The 25561-nt window shown below is 37.8% G+C and overlaps 1 protein-coding gene across 1 annotated transcript in view; it reads right to left on the bottom strand.

Annotated features, from left to right (window-relative positions):
- Positions 1-25266, bottom strand: part of LOC128029087 (ephrin-A2-like) — a 50862-nt gene extending 25596 nt beyond the window's left edge. The window contains exon 1 of the mRNA XM_052616590.1: positions 23905-25266. Coding sequence (XP_052472550.1) covers positions 23905-24014 — 110 coding nt within the window. The 5' untranslated portion in view covers positions 24015-25266. The remainder of the gene's footprint in view (positions 1-23904) is intronic.
- Between the last annotated feature and the right edge of the window lie 295 nt (positions 25267-25561).

Below are 25561 nucleotides of genomic sequence, written 5' to 3'. Positions count from 1 at the left end.
GTCTGCACTGTCCCTCAAGAGTTCCCACACCTGACCAGCCTGTCAACAACACAGAGTAGCAAAACACAACCACAGCATTTTTCTACCCAAAATTCACCTTGATGCCGCTCAGAAGAAACTTAACTCAGTGGTTATGGAGGCAGCGGAGAAAGGATTCATCTCAGGTTGCTTGTGGCTGAGTGTGTGGAGTCATTTGAGGAAATATTGTTTAAATAAATTTGAAATATAAATACCTGTCAGCCTTCCGCCGATTCCAGATGCTTTTTCTCTTCCATTGTTTGAAGAAAACAAAAGCTTGTTCTTGCGTTTAGGGAGAATGAATGTATACATTGTAGTAATTAGCCCATGGGGTAGCGGCACATCAAAAGGTGCTTGAAAATGAACGATTACATATGAAATCAATATGCATCATGAACTTCACTGAATTAACTCAAATTAAAAAGGGAAGGGACATTTTCTATTTCACACACACACACACACACATGTTGGTATATGTGGTTTATGGGGACTCTCCATAGGCGTAATGGGTTTTATTCTGTACAAACTGTATTTTCTATTTCCCTACCCCAACCCTACACCTAAACCTAACCCTCACAGGAAACTTTGTGCATTTTTGGATTTTCAAAATAACTAATTCTGAACAGAAATCCTGTAGAATTCAACCAATCTGATGCTAGTTTGAGACTGATGCTACTGACGTGTTTCCACTTTTGTTTCCCTTATGTATCAGATGTTTAGCCAACGGTCTGTGGGTGTGACGTCTGAGACTGAGACAAGGAAATTAAGTGAAATCTTTGTGAGCTATGCCTCAAATATCAGTACATGATGGAAAATAGGACCTTTTTGTACGAAATATTTAGCCCAAATTTCACTAATATGACAGCCCCTTTAATATGGTATTTGAAGAAATTTGAATCTTGGATTCCAAATCGAAGTTAAACCTATAAGAGACGGTCAGATATTCTACAACATTTGTAAAGCATTGCTGTGATAAAACTAAACAGCAGGTTTTGCAGTTAATGCAATTTGAGTTTTGCTGTCATTAAAGCAAAAATGGACAATACTAAATATCATAATTCCATAAAATTTTTCAATTAAACTTCCCACTCAAATTGGTATACTTATAATATTTCTCATTCTCTCTCTCTATATATATTAATTGCATTAAATTGTAAACTCACTTTAACACTTTTGAACCCTCACTGCACTTGCAGTGTTGTTTTCTGTTTCTATACAACCGTAAATGATCATCATGGTTAGACATAATCTCTAGGAATTGAGAAAATGAATTTTCTTTATTACCCTGGTGACAGTGTGAAGAATAACATTAATATCAACTAATGACCATGCCATGGTATTTTCACCCATTGCATCGAGCACACATATCTACAGTTGTTGGCATACAGCAGTGTCAGAGTTTCTCATGAGTGTGCCACATAGCTCGGGGATCAGATGATGAAACTAATTGTTATTGAGAGCCCCTCTGGAGCTTATTAGCATTGATGAGGCTTACTGTAATATATCTCTACCCCTACAGACCATTATGCTTGGGGGATCTGTCCCGATACTGTTGTGTGAGTGTAGTGTTATTACTGGCAGCAGCTGTCAAGAGTTCACATTCATGAAGCTAAGTGCTAGGGGCAAAGAGGTCCACATTAGCACATAGCACAAAATCTGTCATAGTGATCTAAGACAACATTTTATGCCTCATCCTATAATGGTCTAATGGTTCTGTTGGGCAAAAGGTACAATGGCCTACCAGAGTTTAAATTATAGGCAAAATGTTAAACTATGCATGACTCAGTGCCCTTAAACTTTTTGTTTTAAGAAAGCTAATGATCTCTTGTGCTAATCCACAAGAGATCATGCACTATAGTGATTTTACATTATAGGTAAGCCGAGAACACCAAAGCGGCAGCATATATGGAATACGTGAGGCTACAGCTGTGTCTGTATCAGCTATTTTATGTAACCTTTAAAAATTTAATTATATATAGCTCTGCCCCTTTTCAGAGCTGTGCTCTTTGTTTTCTTTCATTTGTATTTCCACTGCATGTAGGTTTCTTATGACATCTGCTTCAAACATTCCAATACACACGAGAACTTTTGTTAACTCTACAATAAGTAAATTCAGTTCATGCTACTGCAAAAATGGAAGTACAAAGACAAAATTTCTAAAAATGGCTGCACACTTGTTTCTCTGACACATAAGGTCTACACTATGGCAGTAAAATTTCAACTGCTTACTTCTTTCACAAAAATATAAATGACTTATTGATCAATAAAGACTTATTTCTACTGAGTAAACGAATACATTTGCATTACATAACCAGCTCCATATGTATGACTTTTTTGTCAGTGTAAACTTGCTCAGTAGCTCACCTGGTACACCACTGCAAAGCACTAGGGTACCAGTCCTGTAAAACAACCAACCAACCAACCAACCAATCATTAATAAAGTACTTTAAAAGCTATAAAAGCATAATGAAGTGCTATACAAAATTTACTTATTTTCATCTGTTTTAAATATAACTGAAAACACTTTTAGAGCCATTTACTGGACATTTCACTTTGTTTTGTGAAATGTGCAAGAAGCAATGTAAAATAATTTTGCAGAAATGTCACCAAAGGCATGTTTTTCCAGTGAGCCTGGGCTTAATGTCACATTTTTGAACTGTTCATCCTATCAGTATAAAAAGGAAAAATGCATTTTATAACAAGCTGATCTTTGCATAGCGTCTGAACTTAATAAAGAGTGTAATTTTACATTTCAAATTAATCCCCCGCTCTTTACTGTTCAGACAGGTAGCCCAACTCAGGCTAATGTATTAATTGAGCCTATTAGTTCAGTTGGTATGTCTAGCCAAGTCAGGCCAGTGAAACAAATAGACTGCAATTCCATTTGTTGCCACTAGTGCTGAAGAAACTATACCATTGAATTAATGCTTCGAGCAGGTACAAACTGAATGAAATAACTTTTAGTAATTTTGGAGGCACTAATGTATTCTAGTACCAAATCTCCACCTGCAAGTTCAAACTCATTTCAGTTGCAGGTGGTGATGTGGTCTTAAACAAACATTTACCCACACAATCTAATGTGCAATGACTCAGTGATTCAGTGACTCTTACTGACTCATTAGGGACACGACAGTCTTACATAACTGCTGTAGGGCACATTTGGTGACTCTGCTCGATTTTTTTTTTTGTTAGCATTTACAGGATTCTGGCAAATTAAATTCTAGCTTTTTAAATGTCACTTGTAATAAATTGCACGAGAGAAGTCACAATGCATTCCCCGTGTGATCAAGTCAAACAGATGGACTGTTACACTCCAGAACACACGAGAGCATATGAGATACACAGAAACAGGAAGAGAGTGAACAATTCAGAGGAAATGGCCAGGTGGGAAACACTCTAGTAAATGTCTTTCCTTTCCTTTGTTTTTTTCAAGAAGCTGGGCGCACACCGAGTTTGCCTACCTGCTTGTCAACATAACATTTATGTTCAATACATAGAACTCTTCAGAACCTATAAAGATTAAATAAACTATGCGTATAGGCCTAGTATTTGAGTTGTTTGCACTAATAGACAAGCATACAGTACTCACAGTTAAAACGCTGGTTAAAAAAAAATTACAATAAATGAATACTGCAGATATCAGATTTTTGTGTTTTCACATTTCCTCTGAAAAACTGATTCTATGTAAGAACCAGATGGATCAAAGCAATCATTTGATGAAACTGGGATAGCTTAACATAACCAGCTTTCCCATGAGCTCTCACCTGTCCTTCATACAGAATTACCTTAGCACTTTTATGTTTAGTCTTTTGCACTCTTAACAATTTTTCCTTTATGTCAAGGGAATTTGCAGAGCAGTTCTCTCTGCTCTGCCTTTGTAGTGTAGTTTTAAGCTGTTTCTAAGCGCTTTGCAAATATAGTAGTTGATACAGCTCTCAGGTAATAAATGTACTATGATAATGGCTGCTGAATCAACGTCAAGTGTAAAGTTACTGGAAATTAATTGAAACTGGAACAGAATCAGAAAACAGCTTGTAAATCAACATATATACATTATCCTCCACGGACAATGATTTCCAACAAGCACGAATCACACATTTACATATTAAAACTAAAGCACTGACAGCAGGATGCTACCGGTAACTGATGATTTACAAAGCAGAGCTGTTGTGAGGTCTGGAGGGGTCCTGAAGAGCTCTTTGGGCAGCCTTCTGTATGCCTGTTCATTAATCATCTCTCAGATGAGAGACTCTCAACAGCTGGGGCTCAGAACACTCAAGGGAACACAACCACGCAGAGAGAGAGAGAGAGAGAGAGAAACTCCAAACAGGTGTCACTGTACCAACTGCATCTCATAAGTAGGATGCTGTCAACAACAGAAGCTGAACGGGGGGCTCTGATTGCTACTCTGTGGCATGCTGGAATAACATATTGAGCACTGACCTCTTTTCCATTACCAGATCAGTGTATCAGTTCCTGTGATGTTTGTCTTTACACTTGGATGGATGAAATAATGGAATTGCAATAAAGTGACACCCCACTCATTTAATGCACTAATGGTATTGGAATAAGTGTGGATGCAGACTGGCAAAACAGAATTGAGAGGGAGCATGTGTTATTGACAGAACTGTTCAAATCCTACTGGCATTTTGTTTTTAATGTTTGAAAGGCCTCAGGAAAGATTGCTGTTTGCTCCCGGAGAGCTTCACGGGACTACTGCCAACTCTCTAACCTTCACAACAAAATGGATGAGAGTGTAACGGCGAGATACAAATCAGCGAGAGACACGGTAACTCATGCGAGGTATTCAGCGTTCTGTCAGACTTCACGTCCTGAATGATACAGAAGACCATCGCGCTGATGCCTTCGACAGAAACATGTAATATTTGCTAGGAAGATTCTGACAGTCCCTCAAATAAATGCAGATGGAATCACACAAGAACTGATGTGCTGCACACGATGGTTGCTGCATGCAAAAAAAATCTATATGTCATTTCGGTTATCTGGTCAAACTTGTATTTTTGGTGACCTTGACACCATTTTTTTTAAGTGTATAAGTCCAGTAGATGATTGTGATAAAAAAAAAAAACAGTCTTTGGTTGATAAACACACTGTAGCTCAACTGATGGGAAAACTGTGGAAGAGACATGTCTCAGCCTGCAGGCTTACTGCCATGTGAATCGAATATTTCTGCCACATCATATAACAGTCTTAAGGTTCAAACCTGGCAAAATGTGTCAAAAAGGTAAAAAAAAAAAAAAAAAAGGCAGAGTCTTTTTGGACCATGTTCAAGTAGGCTGACCTTGTTGACAAAGGCAAGTTTGACCAACATGCCTGACACTGCTAAGACTATTTTCCCTTAGTAAAAATGATAATTTCCGTTTACTTAGTGCAAATAGCTTCTAAAAAATATTTTTCAAAAAGCAAAAATTCAACATATCTCCTTAAATAACTATATTTTCAACTCTTGTTCTCTGAGGTTTTTTCCTTTTTTGATGGTTATATTTTGATGTTGAATTTCTCCATGGTTTCATTTCATGCTAGAAGTCGTGCCATTTGATCGCATAACAAATAGCTGTTATGTAAAGCGAGCCGTGATCCTGACACAAAGAGGAGGGTCTTGTATAATCCTGAAGTGGTTTATTTTGAGATCAGGACAAGCTGGATGTTCATTATTGTGCTTATTACATGTCTACTTACCAAATAAATAAATAAATGGACATGACACATTGATTTGAGTTTTCAATTACTTCATCATATGAGAAGAGGCAGTTAAGTGATACAAGAGACATGAATTCATGGTTGCCAGTGACAATGGTCATTACACAGCTCAACCGGTCATTATTTAATACCATTCACCACAGAATGTCATAACTGACCAGAATAAAATATTCCAGAAGGGTTTGTAATAAATATTGTAATCATCATCATCATACTTTTAAAGTAGCATGTAAATACTGTACATCTATCAATATAATTGTCATGTCCTGCTCCCTAAAACGTTTGCCCCTCACTTTGTTTCTCGGTCTAATTTCATTTCATGCTAGGAAATGTGCCATTAATAGCATCTTTTAATATTTATAGTGTCCAAACAACTATTTTTGTTAATGCTGTTCACAAAACAAAACAAACCCAGTGGCTCAAAGAGTACAGCACGTCAAAGCCAAGGTCACAGGTTCGATTCCCAGGGAATGCACGAAAAATGAAAATTTCTACCTTTTAACATAATTTACATTACTTTGGACAAAAGCATCTGCCAACTGCTTTAAAAAAGAGAACTGATGTGATTTTTTTGTTCAATTGCAAGATAATGTTAATTGTAGTCTTAGGGCCCTATCTTGCACCCAGCGCAATTGACTTTGTACACCGACGCATGTGTCATTCCTATTTTGCACCTGCGCAAAGCGCGCTTTTCCCTCCACAGAAGCACATCGCTAAACTAGTGAATGAACTTGCGCTCCCTGGGCGGTTCAGCGCAAAAAAGGAGGCGTGTTCCGGCGCAAACAATCCCTGGTGCTATTTTGCTGTTCCATTAAACAATTGCGCCACTGACCAGAAAAAACCTAGTCTAAAGTCAGTGGCGCGTTGCGCGTTGTTCATTATGCTATTTTAAGGGCGCATGCTTGACCATAATGTATAGCGTGCACAACGCACATACACTTTGCTCATGTAATCTACACAGATGAAACAGTTATTTTTGCAAATCATAAATTGTTACACTAAAAAAATATTAACACATGAGATGACGGAAATCATTGTGGTGTGCCACGAAGATGTGAAAAAAATAGGCATAAATCTAGCTTACAAATTATTCAGGCTACTTGTAGTAATTAAGGATCAGACCTGTTTGACCAATAGTGGCAAGACATATATGTATATAAGGACATCTGACAAATTGGTTTGTCCGTCAAGAACCAGGAAAAAAAATCGATGAAACAATTGTGGCTATTTCCTCCCACGCCTGTTTAACCGACGCTATTTTGGGTGGGTTTCTCCCATCCCCATACAACACAACTTCTCTGTCTTTCACTGCTCTTACAAGAACATCAGTCTCCTCGGCTGTGAACCGCTCCTGGCGTGCGCCTGGTAAATACGCCATAATAATAGCAATCCATAATTGAACTTGCGCACCTGCTTTTAAAGGGAATGTTGGATGAAGTTCTGATTGGTTTATTTCACGTTACGCCCAAACCACACCTATGAATAATGAAGCTACTTCAGACCAACCCATTTTAGATTTGCGCCGGGCGCAAGAGCCATTTATCCCGCCGGGAAAATAGCAACAGCGCCGAGACCCGCCCACAAACTTACTTGCGCTTCGCGCTTTGACACTTGCGTTTCAGATCGTTAAAATAGGGCCCTTATAACCTTAATGTGTTAGTTCATTCGAGAATGAAAATGTCTTCTACTCATCTTCTACTCACCTTCTAAACATCCTAGTTGTATGTGACTTTCCTTTTACAGAATAAACCAAAGTTATATAAAAAATTGCTTCCAAGTCTTTCAATGGGGTGTTTGTTGTCAACAGTTCAGAAGATGTGAAATAAAGTGAGCACATCTGAAATAAAACTTCCCTCTCATGGCTCCGGAGGGTGAATGAAGGCCTCCTGTAGCGAATCCATGCGTTTTTATAAGATAAATATCCAGATTTCAAATGTAACAAACACTTTTTTTCTCACTTCTGCTTCATTGAACCGGAAGACGTGCAGGCGGAAGATGGAAGACATGTGCATTACGCGTGTACCTCTGAACTGTAGGAGCAAAGGAAATAAGGCTTCCTTAATTTAGCAAAGGAAAACCAGTCTCCTCTCTACTTATTTCAAATCCACAGATGTTTTTGTGCTTCTAATTCACGTTTTATTGCGCACACTTTTTTCAATTCTTCTGAACTGTTGACAACAAACACCCCCTTACCCCATTGAAAGGCTTGGAAGAGCAAGGACAATTTTTAATATAACTTCGATTGGATTATTTTGAAAGAGAAAAGTCACATACATCTGCTTCGAGGGTGAGTAGCAGATGGACAAATTTTCATTCTTGGGTGAACTAACCCTTTAATACAACAAGTCTGGCCTCACAAACCATAGGCTACCCATTATATCATTTTGCTATAAAATGGGTCACATTTGATGCACCATGTACATGGTCGCTGTTTTTGTTGCATTTTAAAGCAGCAGTGCATCACTCTATCCAGGGTGAGCTCTCTGATCTATGGTTCAATAAGCAAAGAAAATCTACAGAGACAGCGTCTACAAAGAGAAGCTGCTGGGAAATCTACAAAAGCAGCTCATTTAATCCAAAGCAAGGACAATTATGGCCAAAACTTCTAGTAGTTTTACTCCACAGGCGTTATGCATAATTTTTAAACCTCCTGGATACATCAGCAGAACAATGAGATTAAATCTCCTAAATCATTTCCCCTTGTTTAACACAGACTTTGGTTAAGACAGAACATTATGTAGACCACTGACTACTTCCGGTTCGACCATCATCATTATTATTAGTATTTTCAATTTGATGAGAATAACAGTTAGATATTGTGGGAGGCCTGAAGGGACACCACTGTTATCTTTAGAGCAGAGTATACTAAATACAATTAAACATCAACAATATTTTTTTTTTTTTTTTTGTAGGACTCATTTGATATGCAAAGGTCTCTAAAAGCTCATCGCGTAAATTGAGTGCACACCCCATGGGAATGAAGTTCAGCGAAATGTTTTCAGAGATTTACAAGCTCATCTCTCCTCCCAGGAGGTCAAACAAAATGACAAAACAAATGCACTTACAATAAATGTAAGTGATTCCAATAAGCAAACTGACATGCATTTGGCGTTCATGTTTGTTTCTCATTCTCCAGAGAGCCAAGTATAAACAGGAACACAAAACGGTGACTTTACGCCTCATGAATTATTCATCGCCATCTTCTATTGCTGTTTTTCAATTTTTAGCATTAGCTTCTGTATTTCAACGCCTCTACAAAAGCAGAAAGGGGGATTTGAGAGGATTTCATTTATTTGCACTTAATGAACACCCCTGCATGTTGCCGAATTCGAGGCTCAAAGGGAGGATCATTTGTTATATCTGTTGTTTTGTTCTCAGACTGCATTAGCTCAAGCTCGCTTAACCTCAAAGTTTCATAGGAACTTTATCTCAGAGTTCTGCAGTCTGCCATCGTTTCTCCATCACTCCTGTCCCGACTCACGCAAACTCTTCTAATAGCCAATCAAATCTTGTTCTCTGCCTATTTGTTTCTGTGTTAGAGAATGAGAGGACTGAAATGAGCGAGAACAGAAACATCCCTCGCCCGCTTTCCACACTACGGCTCTGAGAATTGGTGGTGGTCCATACTCAGCGGGGAGCGAGAAGGCGGAAACAAAAAGCGCAGATCGTGTACGTTTTCTCTCACTGCCGCTCTAATGCACATTACAAGAGCAAGGAGCGAGAGAGGGAGGAATTGTCCAGTGTAATCCCAGATCCCCATCTCATTCAGCATCTAACAGACAAGGGGAGAAAATAAGCATCAGGACTGAACTCTAAAGCCTCTTTCCCCCAGCTCTTTGTGACCTCCTGGATTGTGATGTTGCCAGGGGAAACAAGGCCCACTCAGAGTGGAAAGCCGTCTCTGTTAGGATCTGACCCACTATTCGCCAAGAGGGGCCCTTGTTCCAGATTTGGGGCCTTGAATATACTCGCCACACAATGTACCAATGGGCCATCAGCATGCTCTCTGATCCCCTACACGTGCCTGCTCCGAGGAGGTGTGTTTACTATTGCTGCCCCTGCTTTGGAGGAAAATCCTCTTTCCATCCAAAAATAATTATAAATATTTTTCTATCCACTGCTTACTCTGGGGTTATATTTACTTTACTTTGGAAAACTCAAGTGGCACAAAGCAGGTCTTTATAGCCTCTAGGGCCACATTTGTAATTCTTTCTTACTGTTTGTAGTATGCAACACCAAAAATGTGTATTATATTAATTGTATATCTCATTATATCATTTTTTTCTTGCTGCACAAAAATGTTATGTTGTTACATAACCATGAATTAATACCTATTGTCTGATTATCCAGTGAATTAAATAGTACACAAAATGAAGGGCACTTCATCTCATTAGCCCCTTTTTAAAACTTAATAGATGCTAATTAAGCCTAGCATCAGGGCAAAAACAGCTGCACATTATGTAACACTTAAAATACTCCAAACCGTAATACATTACAAATTTTATTAAATGAGCCATGTTTGAAACACTTAAAAAAAAAAGAATATATAAACACACCTGTGACTGCACATCATTAAATACTGTATTGAATTAAATACTGTTAAACAAGGGTTTTCAATTTTTGCAAACATAATGTTTGTGTGGGAAAAAAATATTTAGGCTTTTATAACGTTACTGAACTGAAGTCAAACAAATTATTAAAATAAAATATATTTTATATATATATATATATATATATATATATCAATGCTAAAAACAGTTTGTGGAAGCTGATAATTCTCTGAATGAATAGACAGTTCGAAAGAATAGCATTTATTAAAACAGGAAACATTATAAACATTATAAATGTCTTTACTGTTACTTGTCTTTACTGATAAATGTAATGCTTCCTTGCTGATTAAAATAATTAATTATTTTGTTCTTTCAAAAAAACATAAACTTTTATTTTGTGTTAAAACATTAACACTTCTCACAATAAATGTAAATCCAGGGCAGATTTATAGTTAACTTTGACAGTCTTACAAAAATGAATTTTTAAAGATGTTTCTTCTTTTCTATTAAATTTTCTATGTACCCCCTAACAGGCCCCCGGACCCTAGTATAAACACCCCGCTACATTTTCTTCATGTTTTATACAGGACACAGGCTGAAAGTGAAAACTAAATCACTCCCATTTTAATCAACAAAGCTGTCTACATTTGAAGTGTTCACTTGACAGTGTGCATAACCCAACAGGTTGTTCAGCACAATCTCTGGCACCTGAAACATTTCTACCTTTCCTTATAATGCAATACAGCCTTCTGCGTATTACCTTGCTGAGACGACATGTTTGTGATTGTTGCAGTTGAGGTTGCCAAGTTGATGACATCAAGCGAGCACCAAAACAAAGGCTCGAGGGCCGCGTGTTGAGTCGCATGTTGCTGTAAAGCTAGTCAGCCTGACATTTACTAAAACAACCCAGGAATTCAGCAGGTACCTGTGCCGCAACGCTTGAATCATGGATAAAATAACTCATCTTCAAGGACATGTCAGAAAAATCAGAACTTTCTGGCACAAGCCTCTAATCAATACAATTACAGTTCTATTAATAATACAGAAGTGCCACGGGTCAGCATTTTGCTAGAGAGTCCAGAGGAATGAACAAAGATATTTGTCAGTTTTCTCTTACAAATCAGCTCCACTTTATTTTGGGTATAATCTATATCCCAGCACAGAAAGATATCTTTATTAAGAAAACACGCCTGCTTTATATGTATGAATACTCTGCAAGATTAAGTGAGGCTGAAGAGCACTCAATCGTGTTTTCTTTGTCTGAGAAAACGATACGAGAGTCTGTTAAGGCTGGTGTCAGTGATGGACAGATGATTCCAATCTAATACAATAAATGGGTGAGCGAGAACGGTGAGAAGGCAGAAGGCAGTGTTAAATCGGCCTTTCTCGTCCTCATCACATTTCTCATCCTCCGCTTATTGATATTGATTCAAGAAGCTCATTACAGTGGCTGACGGATGAATGCCATGAATCAGCACAAACACTGGGGTCTGAAATCTTCTCAGATCATTTTGAAAAACTCGGTGAACGTGTTTCGTTTGCAAAGGGTGTTCAGAGGATTTAATAAGATTCTTGACAAACAGTCAAAAGACATCCAAAACGCTATATAAACACAAATCCTGATTGGTTGATGTGACAGATGTTGTAAGCCCTCTCATGTTTAATCAGTCTGGTTAAATGCATTGCAAATATAGAGTGATTGCTTTTTCTTTCATCCCACAAAAAAAAAAAAAACATCAGTGGAAAAGCATGAAGAGAAATTATCAAGTTCAAGCTCTTCTGAAATGCACACTCCTTAAAGATCCTCTTCAACCCTTTTTGACCATACTTGACTGTAATCTGCTGACTAGAGTGCTTTCTCCAATTCAGAAGAGTCAATACTTATTTTCAGAAGAAATGGCAATGGATTGATTTTGCTAGGGTGGTGAAAAAACCCTTTAAATCCTTGAAGACAAGATGGTTAGTCCACAAGCACCTTGTTAGCTTTAATGAGGTCCTTGGCATATGGAGAACTAAAAGTGCCACGTACAAATAAAATGAATAAATCAGTCGTCAATGTATTAATTCAATATAAAAAAAAGCAAATAAATCATCAAATAAATAAAGCATTTAAAGTATTTAAAAATATTTAAAATAAATAAAGTATTAGAGTGTTTAAAACTCATTTAATTCATGTTAAAAGCAAATATACAAACATAGTATATTATTAAGTTTAACTAGCATTTTATGTCTAAAATGACTTTGTAATAGTTGATTTGCAACAAATGTAATTTTAATAATTTTCCATATAAACAGTTAAATTGTCTACAGATCAAAGGCTTTTATTTGTTTTCTTTCAATATTTTAAATGTTTTTTTACAGCATTTATTTGAAATAGAAATAGAAATCGTAACAAAGTAAATGTCTTTAATCTCACTTTTGATCAAATGAAAGTGTCCTTGCTGAATAAAACGATTCATTTAAAAAGAAAAAAAAATTAACTGATCCCAAACTTCAGCCTGAATGGTAGTGTATTTGTTTGAAACAACACATTTTTCTTAAATTCTTAAGTGCCACTTCTAGTGTTCTGCACACTCTCAAACAGCAACATCAAAAGAAACATATAGTGTAACAGAAAAAAAACACAATAAAATCTGTCAGTAATCAAGACGAATGTTTCAGCTCTGTAAAACTTCAAGGTGAACAGAACAGCCATGCTCTTGCAACAGAACAACAACACTCTTACAATAACCTCCGTATATAAGATGTCCCCACGCACACCGAGACCACCAGCAGCTCCGCTTGAGAAAACAGTGCCATGTCTTATAGCAGCATCCATATCTGAATTTTGAAATGTGAGCTTGAGCAGTTGTGGAAACTATATCCTGTGGCCCAGCGGTCCACCCACACTCCCTGCCAGACTCTTGAATGTCAACGCTGAGCGAAGAACCTGAGAAAAAGTATGCGCGTTGTGTTCCCACTCAGGCCCTGTTTACCAGCAGAAGTTTTTGCAAGTCACCTCTAAGCCTGCATAATAACCCATATCATAAATGGGGCTGAAATTGCAGGGCAGAGCATTGTGTGCATGAAAGGCTTGTATAATTGTATGGAGCGACATTAAACTAGGGGAGAGTGGAAGGGAAATAACCCTCTAAGGAGACAAGGTGGTGCAGGATTGGGCCTGGACATAATGCATCGCTATCACTGTACTGCATCAATGTCCTCTGTGGCAGAGATTAGCACTGAGGAAAACTATCCAACACAAATAGACCATAACGAGACAGTAATTTTGCGGGTTCAAGGGGAAAACCGCTTTTCTTCCAGCCTCACAGACTGCAGGGTCTGTTACAGGGGGTGTCCAGGGAAGATATTTGGTTATAAAGTCAAAAGCTGTAAACCGCACACTGTTCCCTCCACACAATGCACTGCTTTTTTTTTTTCTTCAATGTCCCTGCTTATGCCAAGGCAATTTTTTGAGAAAGTGGCTTCTCAATGACACTTATCGTTTAAAAGCAATCACAGCTAATGTGCTTCAAGTCATAGCAGGAGCCATCTGTGCACATTCAGTGACATTCCCCATTTACAGTTTTGCATTACAACATTTTCACATAAGACTCAATTTCATATGACTGTAGTCCGGGTCAACATTGATCATTGAAAACATTGATCTTTTTGGCAGTGGTTCGCAATTGGTTACTTCAGGAAGCAAACACTGAAATGCAATAATATCACCATGAAATACAAAAGGTCCACATGCACACCAGCATATCCCGAATAGAAAAACGGACACTTTTATAAATGCATAAATAACATAACTTGCATTTAATGCAGTCTAAGTCAATTTTTATTTCACACAACATTTTGTTTTTCTTGCCTTAGATCATTTTCATTTATTTATACATTTTTTAGGATGAATGCATGTTAAGCAGTATCTCCATGTTGGCACTCATCTCATTTGCTGGCTATCAAATAAATTTGCACCAGAATAATGTGGAGTTTAAATTAGTTGCATGGTGTTAACAGCAAAATATATAGAAAGTGGTTTCTCCTTTTTAAAAGTTAATGAGTCTATTTATTTAGCTTTACTAACTATATGGCTAGTTGCATTTTATTATATTCGCATTTAGAAAGTTTTTTTTTTTTTTCACTGACAAGAACAGGACAGAACAAACCTGCAACCCAACATTGTGACCCACCAGGTGAGAAGCACTGCTTTAAACACTCAGCACGGACTTAGAATAGAAAGAATACAGGGACTATTACATATCTCTGCAAGCAGATTTCAAGGGAACACAATTTCTAAAAGAGGCCTTTTACAATTCCCAAAGAGGGAATGGAGTTATTGAGCAGTTCTTCTGTGGGTATGAAGCTAACAGAGCTCTCTGTGGGAGCGATTTCAGGTTTAGGTAGAACAGAGGTGGACTATACTTTACAAGCAGGTATGGGATGACATATATAGACCGCGGCGACACTTCATTCTGTAGAGGAAAAGCATGCCAGCATTCCCTCACTTGGCAGATGCTTTTATCCAAAGTGACTTACAGTGCATTCAAGGCATATGTTTTATCAGTATGTAGGTTTCCTGGGAAACAAACCCTTGACCTCTGTGTTTCTAGTTACATCCTGAGTGACAGGAACACATACAAATTAGCTCAAAATACTAAATATGCATTTAAAAAATAATAGCTAACCTAATATAACACTGTGGAAAGGACAAAATATATTTTGAAGAACTTTTCAACCATTTTTGTCTGTACAATGACAGTCAGTTGGGTCTAAAACCAGTCAGATTTTCATTTTTGGGTGAATTATCAATGCAAATAAATGATGTAGTGATTGCAAGGTTATCCATTAAACTGAAAGTTGTCCTCCCTTATTAATGCAGAACATTTCTGGTGACCAAACTAGACAAGAGTTGAGAGCATTGCTATTTCTGACAACATTAACTTGAAAGCTCCTTAAAGGTCAACACGGCATTTCACATTCTTCAAAGGCGAGGTTTCTAAAATGTTCACTGCTAGCGACCTGTGTGTAAATGTTGTAAGGCTCTGATGATTTCATGCGTCAAAGTATTTGAGTGTTTGATCGCTCTTGGCTCCAGAAAAAACAATCTGCACATTGGTGACATGTTGAACAAAGACAATGTGTAAACAAAAGAAAACACATACGGAGCTAGAGAAAGAGGGAAAGGGAGTCAAGAGAAAGAGTGAAGCAGGAGCAGAGGAAAAGTGACTGCCAACCCCTGTTTTTACATTCTTTGTAGCCTTGTTGCATTTCCCCAAAAACCCTCCCCTGCAGACTGCCAGTAACACTTGTACCACATGCAGAAATAAGGCTAGCAAAGGGGAAATGAATTATTTATACAGGCCTGCCTTTCAGAATTAAAGTGAGCACCATGAGACTCCCCCAACGTTGAGCTGAAAGGGACAGGAGCTCAGAGCAAACACACTGTGAGCGACAAACACAGGTACACACACATAAACACACACCAAATTGATGCAAAACACAAAGGCAGTTGCATTTCTGATAGCTGATATTATTCAGGCCACTGAAGAAAAAAAATTACGGGAACTGTTTATTTACCCAATGCTGTTGACTAATCACCTAACCTCTGAGACCGGTAAAGCTAGTTAATATGTTTTCTCTGTACTTAACTACTGGCAATTTAATACATTCTACTTAAATAACACAATCTGCATCCTACAATTAAACTGCACAAGAGAAACAACTGGGTGGATGTTTTTTTGGCTTAAGGTTCATATGTCATTTGTCTAAACAAATAAATATTTGACTCAAAAGTCGGCAATTCTGGAAATACTCATGTTGTGTTTTGCATCCAATGGATTTCCAAATGCATAAACTTTTTCCTACAACAAATGTAGGCCTACATCCCATCTTGTTAGAAAACAGAACCGAGGTAAGTACCATTTCAGTCAATTAATTAGTTCTCTGGGGGGTGTAGGCACATGCTTAGTGGAGGAAAACTTCCCAAAAAATGGCTGCAGAGTTGTTGGCATGTATCGCTAGAGAAATGTTCAAATGTTTAAAACAGTCTGGCAAAAGGTGAATAAATGATTACTAGGTCACTGAGTGCATTGCAGGAACCAGCTCTTATGGTCCATTAGAGAACATCACGGTCATTAATCTGAGCAGGCAAAGATGTCCCATGGGTAAGAATTTGTCTGGCACCTTGTGTGGCATTGGGGCACTTGCCTGCAGGCGAAAGAACCTTCTAGTCCACTCAGTTTAAAGCAAAATGCAGCATTTCTGACCACAGGCTACCACTGGAGATCTCTCTGGATCCTTAACCGCTGAGAAAAACAAAATATGAAAAAGCATTTCTTGACTCAACATTGACTCAAAGACAGACACATGAACATACACACTTGCATGTTTTGTGAAACCTCCACACTGTTGTGTTTAATGTACATCCAATCAATCAAATACTATACAGCTCTTTCTGATATGATGCATAAAATATTCCCCAGGGCATTGAAAATTAGCGATGCCATCCATCTCTCTCCGTCATCCACTTCATTGATATTCTTAGCAGTACATTTGGCATTAAAACCAGAAAGAGCATGACAGAGAGTAAAGGGAGGCAAAAGGGGCCAATAATTGTCCCTCTCTAATTCCTGAAGCCTCACTGGAGTGCTATAGTTTTTTTTTTAAAAATGTACTTGGCTATTGTGTTTTTAAACAAATTTCACCCCCAAAATTCTGCATTTTATGTTTTTGAGTCCAACTTTTCAACAAACACATTCTCATGTATGCCATATTTTTGATTCAAATCAATAACAAATGAATCATTCCATGAAACAAATTAAACACAGAACTATATATATATTAATATGGAATATATCAAAGGATAGAGAAGAGATCAAATCTGAGGAATTTATTATTTTAAACATTTCATGTTAAATATATGTGGCATCTTTGTCATTTTGGAGTAGGTTTCAGGGTGCTAATCATTGAGGTTAGCCGAGGTCTAAAACACAAATGTTAAATCATATCTTATCTCACACTAGTGTCATATTTTAATCATATGTGAGACCAAGCCTCGGGGAGGGATTTTATGCCACACCTTGAAATCTAGGCCTAAGGACAGCAAACAGGTTTAGTATCTTGCTTTTATCTCATTTAATATCTTAAACTGCCTTTAAACGCACAGACCGAAGCAGAGCTGTGTGTAATGTATTTAGGAGTTATGCTACAACCCATTTCAACCCTCAGTTAGAAGAATCTGATAAATGGGCAAACCAAAATATAGCACACAAAATGGCTTTGGAGAATAATGTTGGCGTTAAACATGCAGTACCTACTGCTTATGTGTAACAGCTACCACTGGCAAAAAAGTCATGGGGGATTTGGAGACTGTTGCCAAAGAAAGGAGGTTCAATCAATAACCAATCTGTTGAAGTTTTATTCTGTGACAACATTCTTAATTAAGAGCCACTGTGGTCATGTCTGCGAGGGGCTGAAAAACACAGACACCAGTGGGCTTGATATTGAACAACCACTTTCCAGTGCTGAGCACAATGGAGAGTTATAGCTTGGTTTAAGGCAACAGAAATGAGAACTTCACGCTACCTAACTCACAGCAAATCATCTATGTAAGGAAACTCTAAATCACAAATGTTCTTGGGTGAAAACTGTAACCTGCCTTAATACATGTAAAGAAGCACACTGGCTGGCTGGAAGAACACATCCCGCTTGGTGTGCAGAAGTGCCTGAGAGATATATAGACGCTTCATTATATGATGCCGATAATGTGAAGTGCCGCTGAGATGTTATTAATCAGCGAGGGCTGATGAGCTGCAAACACTCAGTCCTTGATTCAGTGATTGGATCCTTTATCATGAATCCCGCTCTTCACCTAAAACGAGGTGAAGGACATTATCACAATTTATTGAGTGGACTTAATTAGCTGGGAAAGCAAAGAGAGAGAGATACGGTTCAGCTTTATGCCAAAATGCTTGTCTAAAGGTGTCTTCAAACACTTTCATGTCATTCTTCCAAACCTGCATGACTTTCTCTTTCTCGTTGAAAAAAAAAAAAAAAAAAAAAGTTAATTTCTGGAGGAATTTTTTTTTTTTTTTTTTTTTTTTTTTTATGAAGGGGACTGGGACTGTCAAGGTTTAAAGTGACAACAACCACTATAATATTCATAAAAAGTTTATCTGATATCAAACCTGATGTAGTGTATACTGGTTGAAGTCAATTCGATTTTTGGGGAGTTTCTGGACAACTTCAGTCACTTTCATTTTCATAATATGGAAAAAAGTGGCCAAAAACTCTTGAAAAATGATACAGGTTTGGAACAACATAAGGGTGAGTAAATGATCACAACATTTTTAATTCAACTTTACAACAAAATGGAATATCATGTGGCATAAAAGAGTATTTACTTAATGAAAAAAAATCATTTTTTACACTCCATGAATAATTGAATACTTGAAAAATATTAATTTCATAACAAAAATATAATTTATGCATCCTTTGTGCAGAATTAGACTGCCAATGCATTTTTTTTGTTGTGTACATTGCCTCTTCAGCTATTGTGCCCTGCAGTGTGAAGGCAACATAAGAGAAGTGATAATTAACAGAAATAAATCACAAAAGAACAAATCCCTTTCCATCAGCACAAGAATCCTGCAATCAGATTTTTACATTTCTATTCAATGACTGCTGAACAAGCATGTGTCAGGTCTGAAACTGCACAACCTAAAACAATGCCGAGCTTCTGTTCCACCATGTGTTTTCCGAAAGCTTGAAAAATTCCTTGAGTTGTATCCCCAAGACAGACACAGCTTACTGTGCAAGCAGTGAAGGCAAGATATAAAGCAAAAGCAACATCCACAACATTCACAACCCTAGCCATGTTAATGAAGTTTATTGAAGAAGACCAGTCCCCCCCCCAGCATGAAAAACACGCATTAATGAAGCGGTTTGACACAGATCTTACTGCAGCCCCAGGGTTAAAGCTGCACCTTGTGCTATTTTTAAATGTTTAAAAGCATCACTTTTATGTAATAGCTACATTTAGACCATGTCTATCTCAGAATACACATTTTACTCTGTAGTCCTCAGATAAACATCCACTTTTGCTTCACATGCTGAAATGTTTAAGCCTTGGGTAAACCATGAAACTAGATTGATACACAACAGATACTAAGATGTAATTAGGGTAAAAGTAGGTGAAAACTAAAGAACTGAAACACTTTCACAATGCAAAAATAAGTAACTACCACTAATGAGACAAAATCAGGGCTAAAATTAAAAACAGAACAAAGCACTCTAACGCATAACAACCAAATGAAAAAAAAATCAAAGGGGATGAATCTTTAACCAATGAACCTACATATTTCAAGACGTATTCCCATGTGACGATGAGTCACTGGTGAAGCACCTGGTGAGTGTAGTAAAATCAAAAAGAGACTTAACGAACAACCACCGCAGTTTACAAAAGCCTCCTGTTTCCTGACAGGATTGTGTTGTGTTTTGAAAGCGCAATTCGCCTGGTGAAACATTTCAGCACTGTGGCCTCATACCGGGACCGCCTCTGCAAAGACAGCTGGGTGAAACATCTTGAAAATATTTTTTTTTCAGCCACGAAGGTTGAGAACTTGAGATAGACAGGAATGACAAATCAGAGCATGGGTATTAAACCTCTCTGCTGCGCAAACGGCTAATTGAGCTTCTGCTTTGTCTGACGAGAGAAAATGTAATAGTGCTTGGATACTCAGAACCGTATCTCAGCATAAGGAAAAACGGGCATGAAGAGATAAATGAGTTTCATTTCAAAAATTTAATTCCACTTGAAAACAACTAGAGTAAATGAACTGACCAAGTCAAGAGTGTTGTACAAATCTGGTGCTTAAGATTCTCCCTGTTGTAAAGAGAGCTCAAAGTCGAGTATTTCAAAGTCATTACATCATCAACACAGCTGTGGATCGTCAAAATCATTAGACGGGGTTGTGCAACTCCACCTGACAGCAAACAACCAGACAAGAGGTTATGTTTAATTAAATTCAATCACGAATAACAATAAGCTGATATAATGACTTGCAAACTGGCCCCGTCGATGCATTGTGTGTTGCGCAGGCAATTTACTTTAAGATATTCATAGCCTTTCTCAGAACCCACGCTATCCGTGGCTTCCATCTAGACCTTTTCATATATTCATTGTTTCCATAATGGTAATAATTTGGAGATAAACCTGCATGCAAATAACCCTAAGTTGCTTTGCCGTGCCAGGATTCAACAGAAAGCACTACTGCAGGCCCCAAAAGGCAGCCGCAGAGTGTCTCCGAAAAAAGCAGTGTGAGCTGTCAAGGGAATAATGACAGCAGCCATCTATGAATCACTGTGAGCACTGGATTCCTCAGCTCCACTTGTTTTTTTCTTCTTCTCTTCTTTCCTTTGCGAAGGCAGAGACAACATCCAGCACTGAGCTGTCCCCAGCCAACCGCAGCACAACTTGAGCGAGGGGCTATGAGCCGGGACTTCTGTTAAGAACCTCAAAGCTTTCAAGAAGAGAGGGCCTTTTGAAGGATAAACCACAGGATTAGATTAGTCCATCCTCTTGGGTTACAGAGCTGGGCATCTTCCCTTTTTTTAATCTGGACCCCCAAGAGGCCAGCCATATTGGCATTGAGGGGATGTCCATCTTCTTTTCAGCGTGGGCTTCAATAGAAAACCCCTGACAGGGAGCTTAGGAGAGAGAAAATATGATTCATGGCAAGCTTTTAATGCTCAAGGTGAATTGCCCTGCAAAAAGCTCACCTCGATTGTGACTACAATACAGCGAGAGGACTAGAAGGGAGGTCAGGACACACTGAAAAGTAAAGCTGACCCCTGGGTGTTCTTTTTGGATTGTTTCTCAGACAATACCTTGGTGGGGGATTGTAGCTCTTTTTGAGCCAGAGTCGCTGTAAAATAATGGAAATACATGTTCTTTGTGAACGCCGGCAACCGGGTTACAGGCTAAGAAATGCATTTGGGGAAGTTTCTCTGAAAACTACTGCAGCGTATAAATATATTACAAACATACTGTAAGCTAAATCTATCAAATCAAACAAAAGCATACTTGAGGGAAATGGGTTAGGGACTCTGCACATTTATCATCCTAAGAGTGGGAAAAGGGTAAAGTATTCTGCTAAATAATGATTAATGCAGATTGAATCCATTAGGGTGGTTTTTCGATGCAAATAAATAAATAATAAAAAAATTAAATCTAGCCCTATATTTTTGTTGAGGTGGAAGAGCTTGCACCCAGCTCGAGGAGAAATCTTCCTCTGAGCCTGTTTAATATTTGAAACCTCGGCAGACTACTGATGTACTGCACGACAGCCACTCTTAACTTTGTTAATTCAGCCGTGAGAGCACCTTCACCGTGTTTATTTATCTAGCCAAGCTCTACCTGAGGAGCTGCATGTCAAAAGCCATTAGGCTGACATCCCCTGAGCAAACCCTCCAAGCCAGTGAGAGAGCCCTGCTAACAGATACCCTTGAAATAAGGAGGACTGAGCGATGTCAAGGAACTTCACAGAGAACCTATCAGGTCAAAACCTGTCAGTCTGTGAAAGTGTCTGGGGTCGCTGCTCATCATGAATCTCTTGATTGACAAAAATACATCAAGATAATAGCTGAAATTCTTGATTCAGTTCATGCAAAGCTTCTGAAAAAATACCATGAGTTTTTAGCTCCAGCTGCATGCATGGAGCATAATTATCAGGGGTGCACATAATTTTTTTAAGCCTGGTTCTCATAAGAGAACCTGGAGATTTGGTTTGATCCTCACACTGCATATAGCGTGACCCATTAAGTATAACTATTTAAAAAAATGAATTAATAATTAGTTATAATATTAGTTGTAATATTATTGCACTTTATTTATTTAGTTTTTTTTAAATAAAATAATAGTAAATAAACTAAATAATAGTGTGTGACAATATTATTAAAAATAAAAGGCAGTCCTGGTATTAAATACAAATACATTTATTTTATAGTAAACTTAAAAATAAAATGCTATTATTTACTACTACTTTGTTTGCCTCTTTAAGAAGAATCACTTTATGTATTCCCCAATTTTAAGTCGCTTTGGATAAAGGAGTCTAAGAATAAATAAATGAAAGCGCTTTCATCGTATTAAAAACTTAAAATCAGCATGCTTTTATTTTGGCAGGTTGCTGGCAAGTAAGTATACGCGCTTCCGGATTTAGCACTGCTGCTGATTAAAGAGTGTCAGTGGATGAATGTCACAGTTTTGCATCATGCTTTGAAACGCCATGGCATAGCCTAGATTTATTAATTCAAGTTAAAAAAAAATAAAACTTATATACTACAGTTTGTAATTGTGTATTAACAGCTGTCAACCATGTCTGTACGCAAATGCACTGTCAGAACATATTTATATAATGCATTTTTTATTTTGGTCGCACATGCAGAACTGCGGACCACTTATGTGCACCCATGATTATTATGTATTTTTCTGGCATCTCAAAGGATTAAGCTAAAGTGTTGCTACTGTTATTATCAATTAAGAAAATGTTACGGTACCAAGCTCCGACAGCATCAGCAAGAGTGAACAAATCCTGGCAAATATGATCACTACTTGCTTTTTCTCAAACCTGAGTAATTTCTAAGAGGATAAGAAGTGCTAAACCACACTCAGTCACAAATCTTTGATGAATGACACAAATTCTACAATCCACACAAAAATGTAGCTTAGCCCGCATCTTGTCATTTATAAATGTAATACCTTGCAAACACAAGAAATGCCAATCTTCATCATCTGTGCCTTATAGCAATGATAATATATGGCCTGGGGTCTGAACAGAGTATGGCAGGCAAATTTAAAGTGTATCTCTTAAAACTAAGTAGAACTTATTTTAATTACTAATAATTCTTTAGAGGCAAGTGTATTCAAACAGTCTCTAGTGACTAGAATTTATTATATCTAGAGGTCAATTGTTTTAAGTGAGTATCCCAATAGTTCTGGTAATTGCAACTTTTGCCTTTGAAAAATTTATTTTTCCACTCAATATATATATAATATATATATATATATATATATATATATAATATATATATAGTGTGTATTCAAATAGTTGCTGGCACTAAATTTTAACTAATAACTATTAAGGTACTCAAACGTTTGAGTTAGCTTCTTATTCTACTAGTTAGCTTCTAGTTAATTACTCAAATGCTTTATATATATATTCCAGTTTTCCTATTAGCATATATCGCTTTAGTTACAATCCTGCTAATAAGAATGAATAAGCCATTCTGACTAGTCATTACAAATGTGACTAATAAACAAGCAAATTATATCTAGCGAGAAATGTCACAGTAAATATCAAGATAATGTATCATAAATATTTATTTAGACACTATAAGCATACTTAAGAAGTAACTAGTTCTTTACTAGTAACACGCAGTATCAGCAACAATCGGACTAGGCAGAAATTAATACATTTACATTTAAAAAATACATGAAACACAAATACAGATTCACTGGTCAAAAAAAATTACCAAAGAAATAATAGGCTAACTAACACGTGATGTACAGTAACATATACCAGCTAGTTTTAACCACTAAATATTAAAAGAGCCTGCCATAGCGTACACTCACCTGGAGTTTGAACTGTTCCAGTAGACCGCATGTCTGTCTGAGATGATCCGGTCGTCCGACCAGACGGAGACCCAACAAACTACCGTAAAAACCACCAGCGGCAACTCCATTTGAGTTGTTATATTAGTCCTCACCTCCAAACGAAAAATCACGGTGGTTTACTTCAGAGACACCTTTTCAAATACCTGCTTGCTTGAGTGAACGTATAAACGCAGCTTTGAACATCATAACAAGGCTTGTATAATCCAGGGCGATTTTTCATTCCTTCCGAGCTAACCAGCAGCATCACTTTCTATCGCGTACTTCATAAACTGCACGCATTTGATGTTCTTTTTAGGGGGAAATCCATTACAGTTGTTTTATATGCTTCAAAAGTCTCCAGTGTGGTCCAAGGTCGTTTTCTAGCGCTCTGTCAGAAATCCGTCCATCATCTAAACGCGGGACAGTGAGATGCGCGTCTCGATGCTCCCTGTTTGCACCGCTGCAACTTCCAGATACCTCTACCCCATGTGGTCTGCGCGAGAAACTCACATGAAACGCATCCCCGTCTGTAACGCACGCCTTTTCCCAGGCATCTTATGTGCACAAGTTATGTTAGTTGTTGGCGGTATCGTGTTGTTTCTGGCTGGCTCCAGCTGAAAAGCAGCTATCCTACGCACATCTCACGCCGTTTGCACAAGACCTCTGTGTCCAGGAGGAACAAAGGCAATTTTGCCCCATTCTGCCTTATACAGATATCTCAATCTTTGCATCAGCTTTTCGGATCTGATAAATGTTTAGCTTCGATCGCCAAAATCGTTTAAGCTTTCTAAGGCATCCAACTCGCGCACTTCATCATAATTCATCCTGAATCTGATTCGTGTGCGACAGTTATCATCTGCGGTGTACCTTCAGGAGGGGGCGGGGCCTGAGCGAGCTCTCTTCAAACTCACTTCTGCAATTTACTTGGTCATCTCAAGACTACTAATATGCGTCTTTAAATTACTTTCTTGAGAATTTCATCAGTTATCAACTTGTCAACTAGTTATCAAAGTCATTAGGGACCATCAACTGATTATCAGCATTCTTCAAAATATCTTAAACTAAAGAAACATCTTGAAACAAAATGAGGGTGAGTAAATAATGACAATTTTCATTTTTGGGCGAACTATCCCAGTCCCCTCGAATGTTTGCTGGAAAAACTTCTGCTTTATAATGAAATGCCTTGAAAGAATAAACGAACTACATTTCCCCTTTGCACCTTACACATTTGATATATCAAGCAGAAAATATGGAGGTAAATTATTTAAAGGGGTCATATGACGCCATTTAAATTTTTCCTTTGTCTTTGGAGTGTTAAAAGCTCTTGGGGCATGAAGTAGACCCATAAAGTTGCAAAGACTAAAGTTTAAAATCCAAGGAGTTATTCTTTAAAAAAGTTAAGACTCATCCACACCCTCCTAAAATGGCTCATTCGAGCATGCTCTAACATCTCCACCATGTTGTGTAGATGCTGTGTGTGAAAGTGAAACTACTTTGTTCCAAAAAAGGACACGACTAGAAATCATGTTCATATTCGTTTCTCAGGCTGTACAGGGCATCACTATAAGGGGCGTAACATTTCCATCACATGCTTAAGGTATTCTGCCAATCACAACACACTGGATAGCTGACCAAT

This window comes from Carassius gibelio, chromosome A2 (genome assembly GCF_023724105.1).
Source record: "Carassius gibelio isolate Cgi1373 ecotype wild population from Czech Republic chromosome A2, carGib1.2-hapl.c, whole genome shotgun sequence".
Lineage (NCBI taxonomy): Eukaryota > Metazoa > Chordata > Actinopteri > Cypriniformes > Cyprinidae > Carassius > Carassius gibelio.
This window is presented reverse-complemented; position numbering and strand designations above follow the sequence as displayed.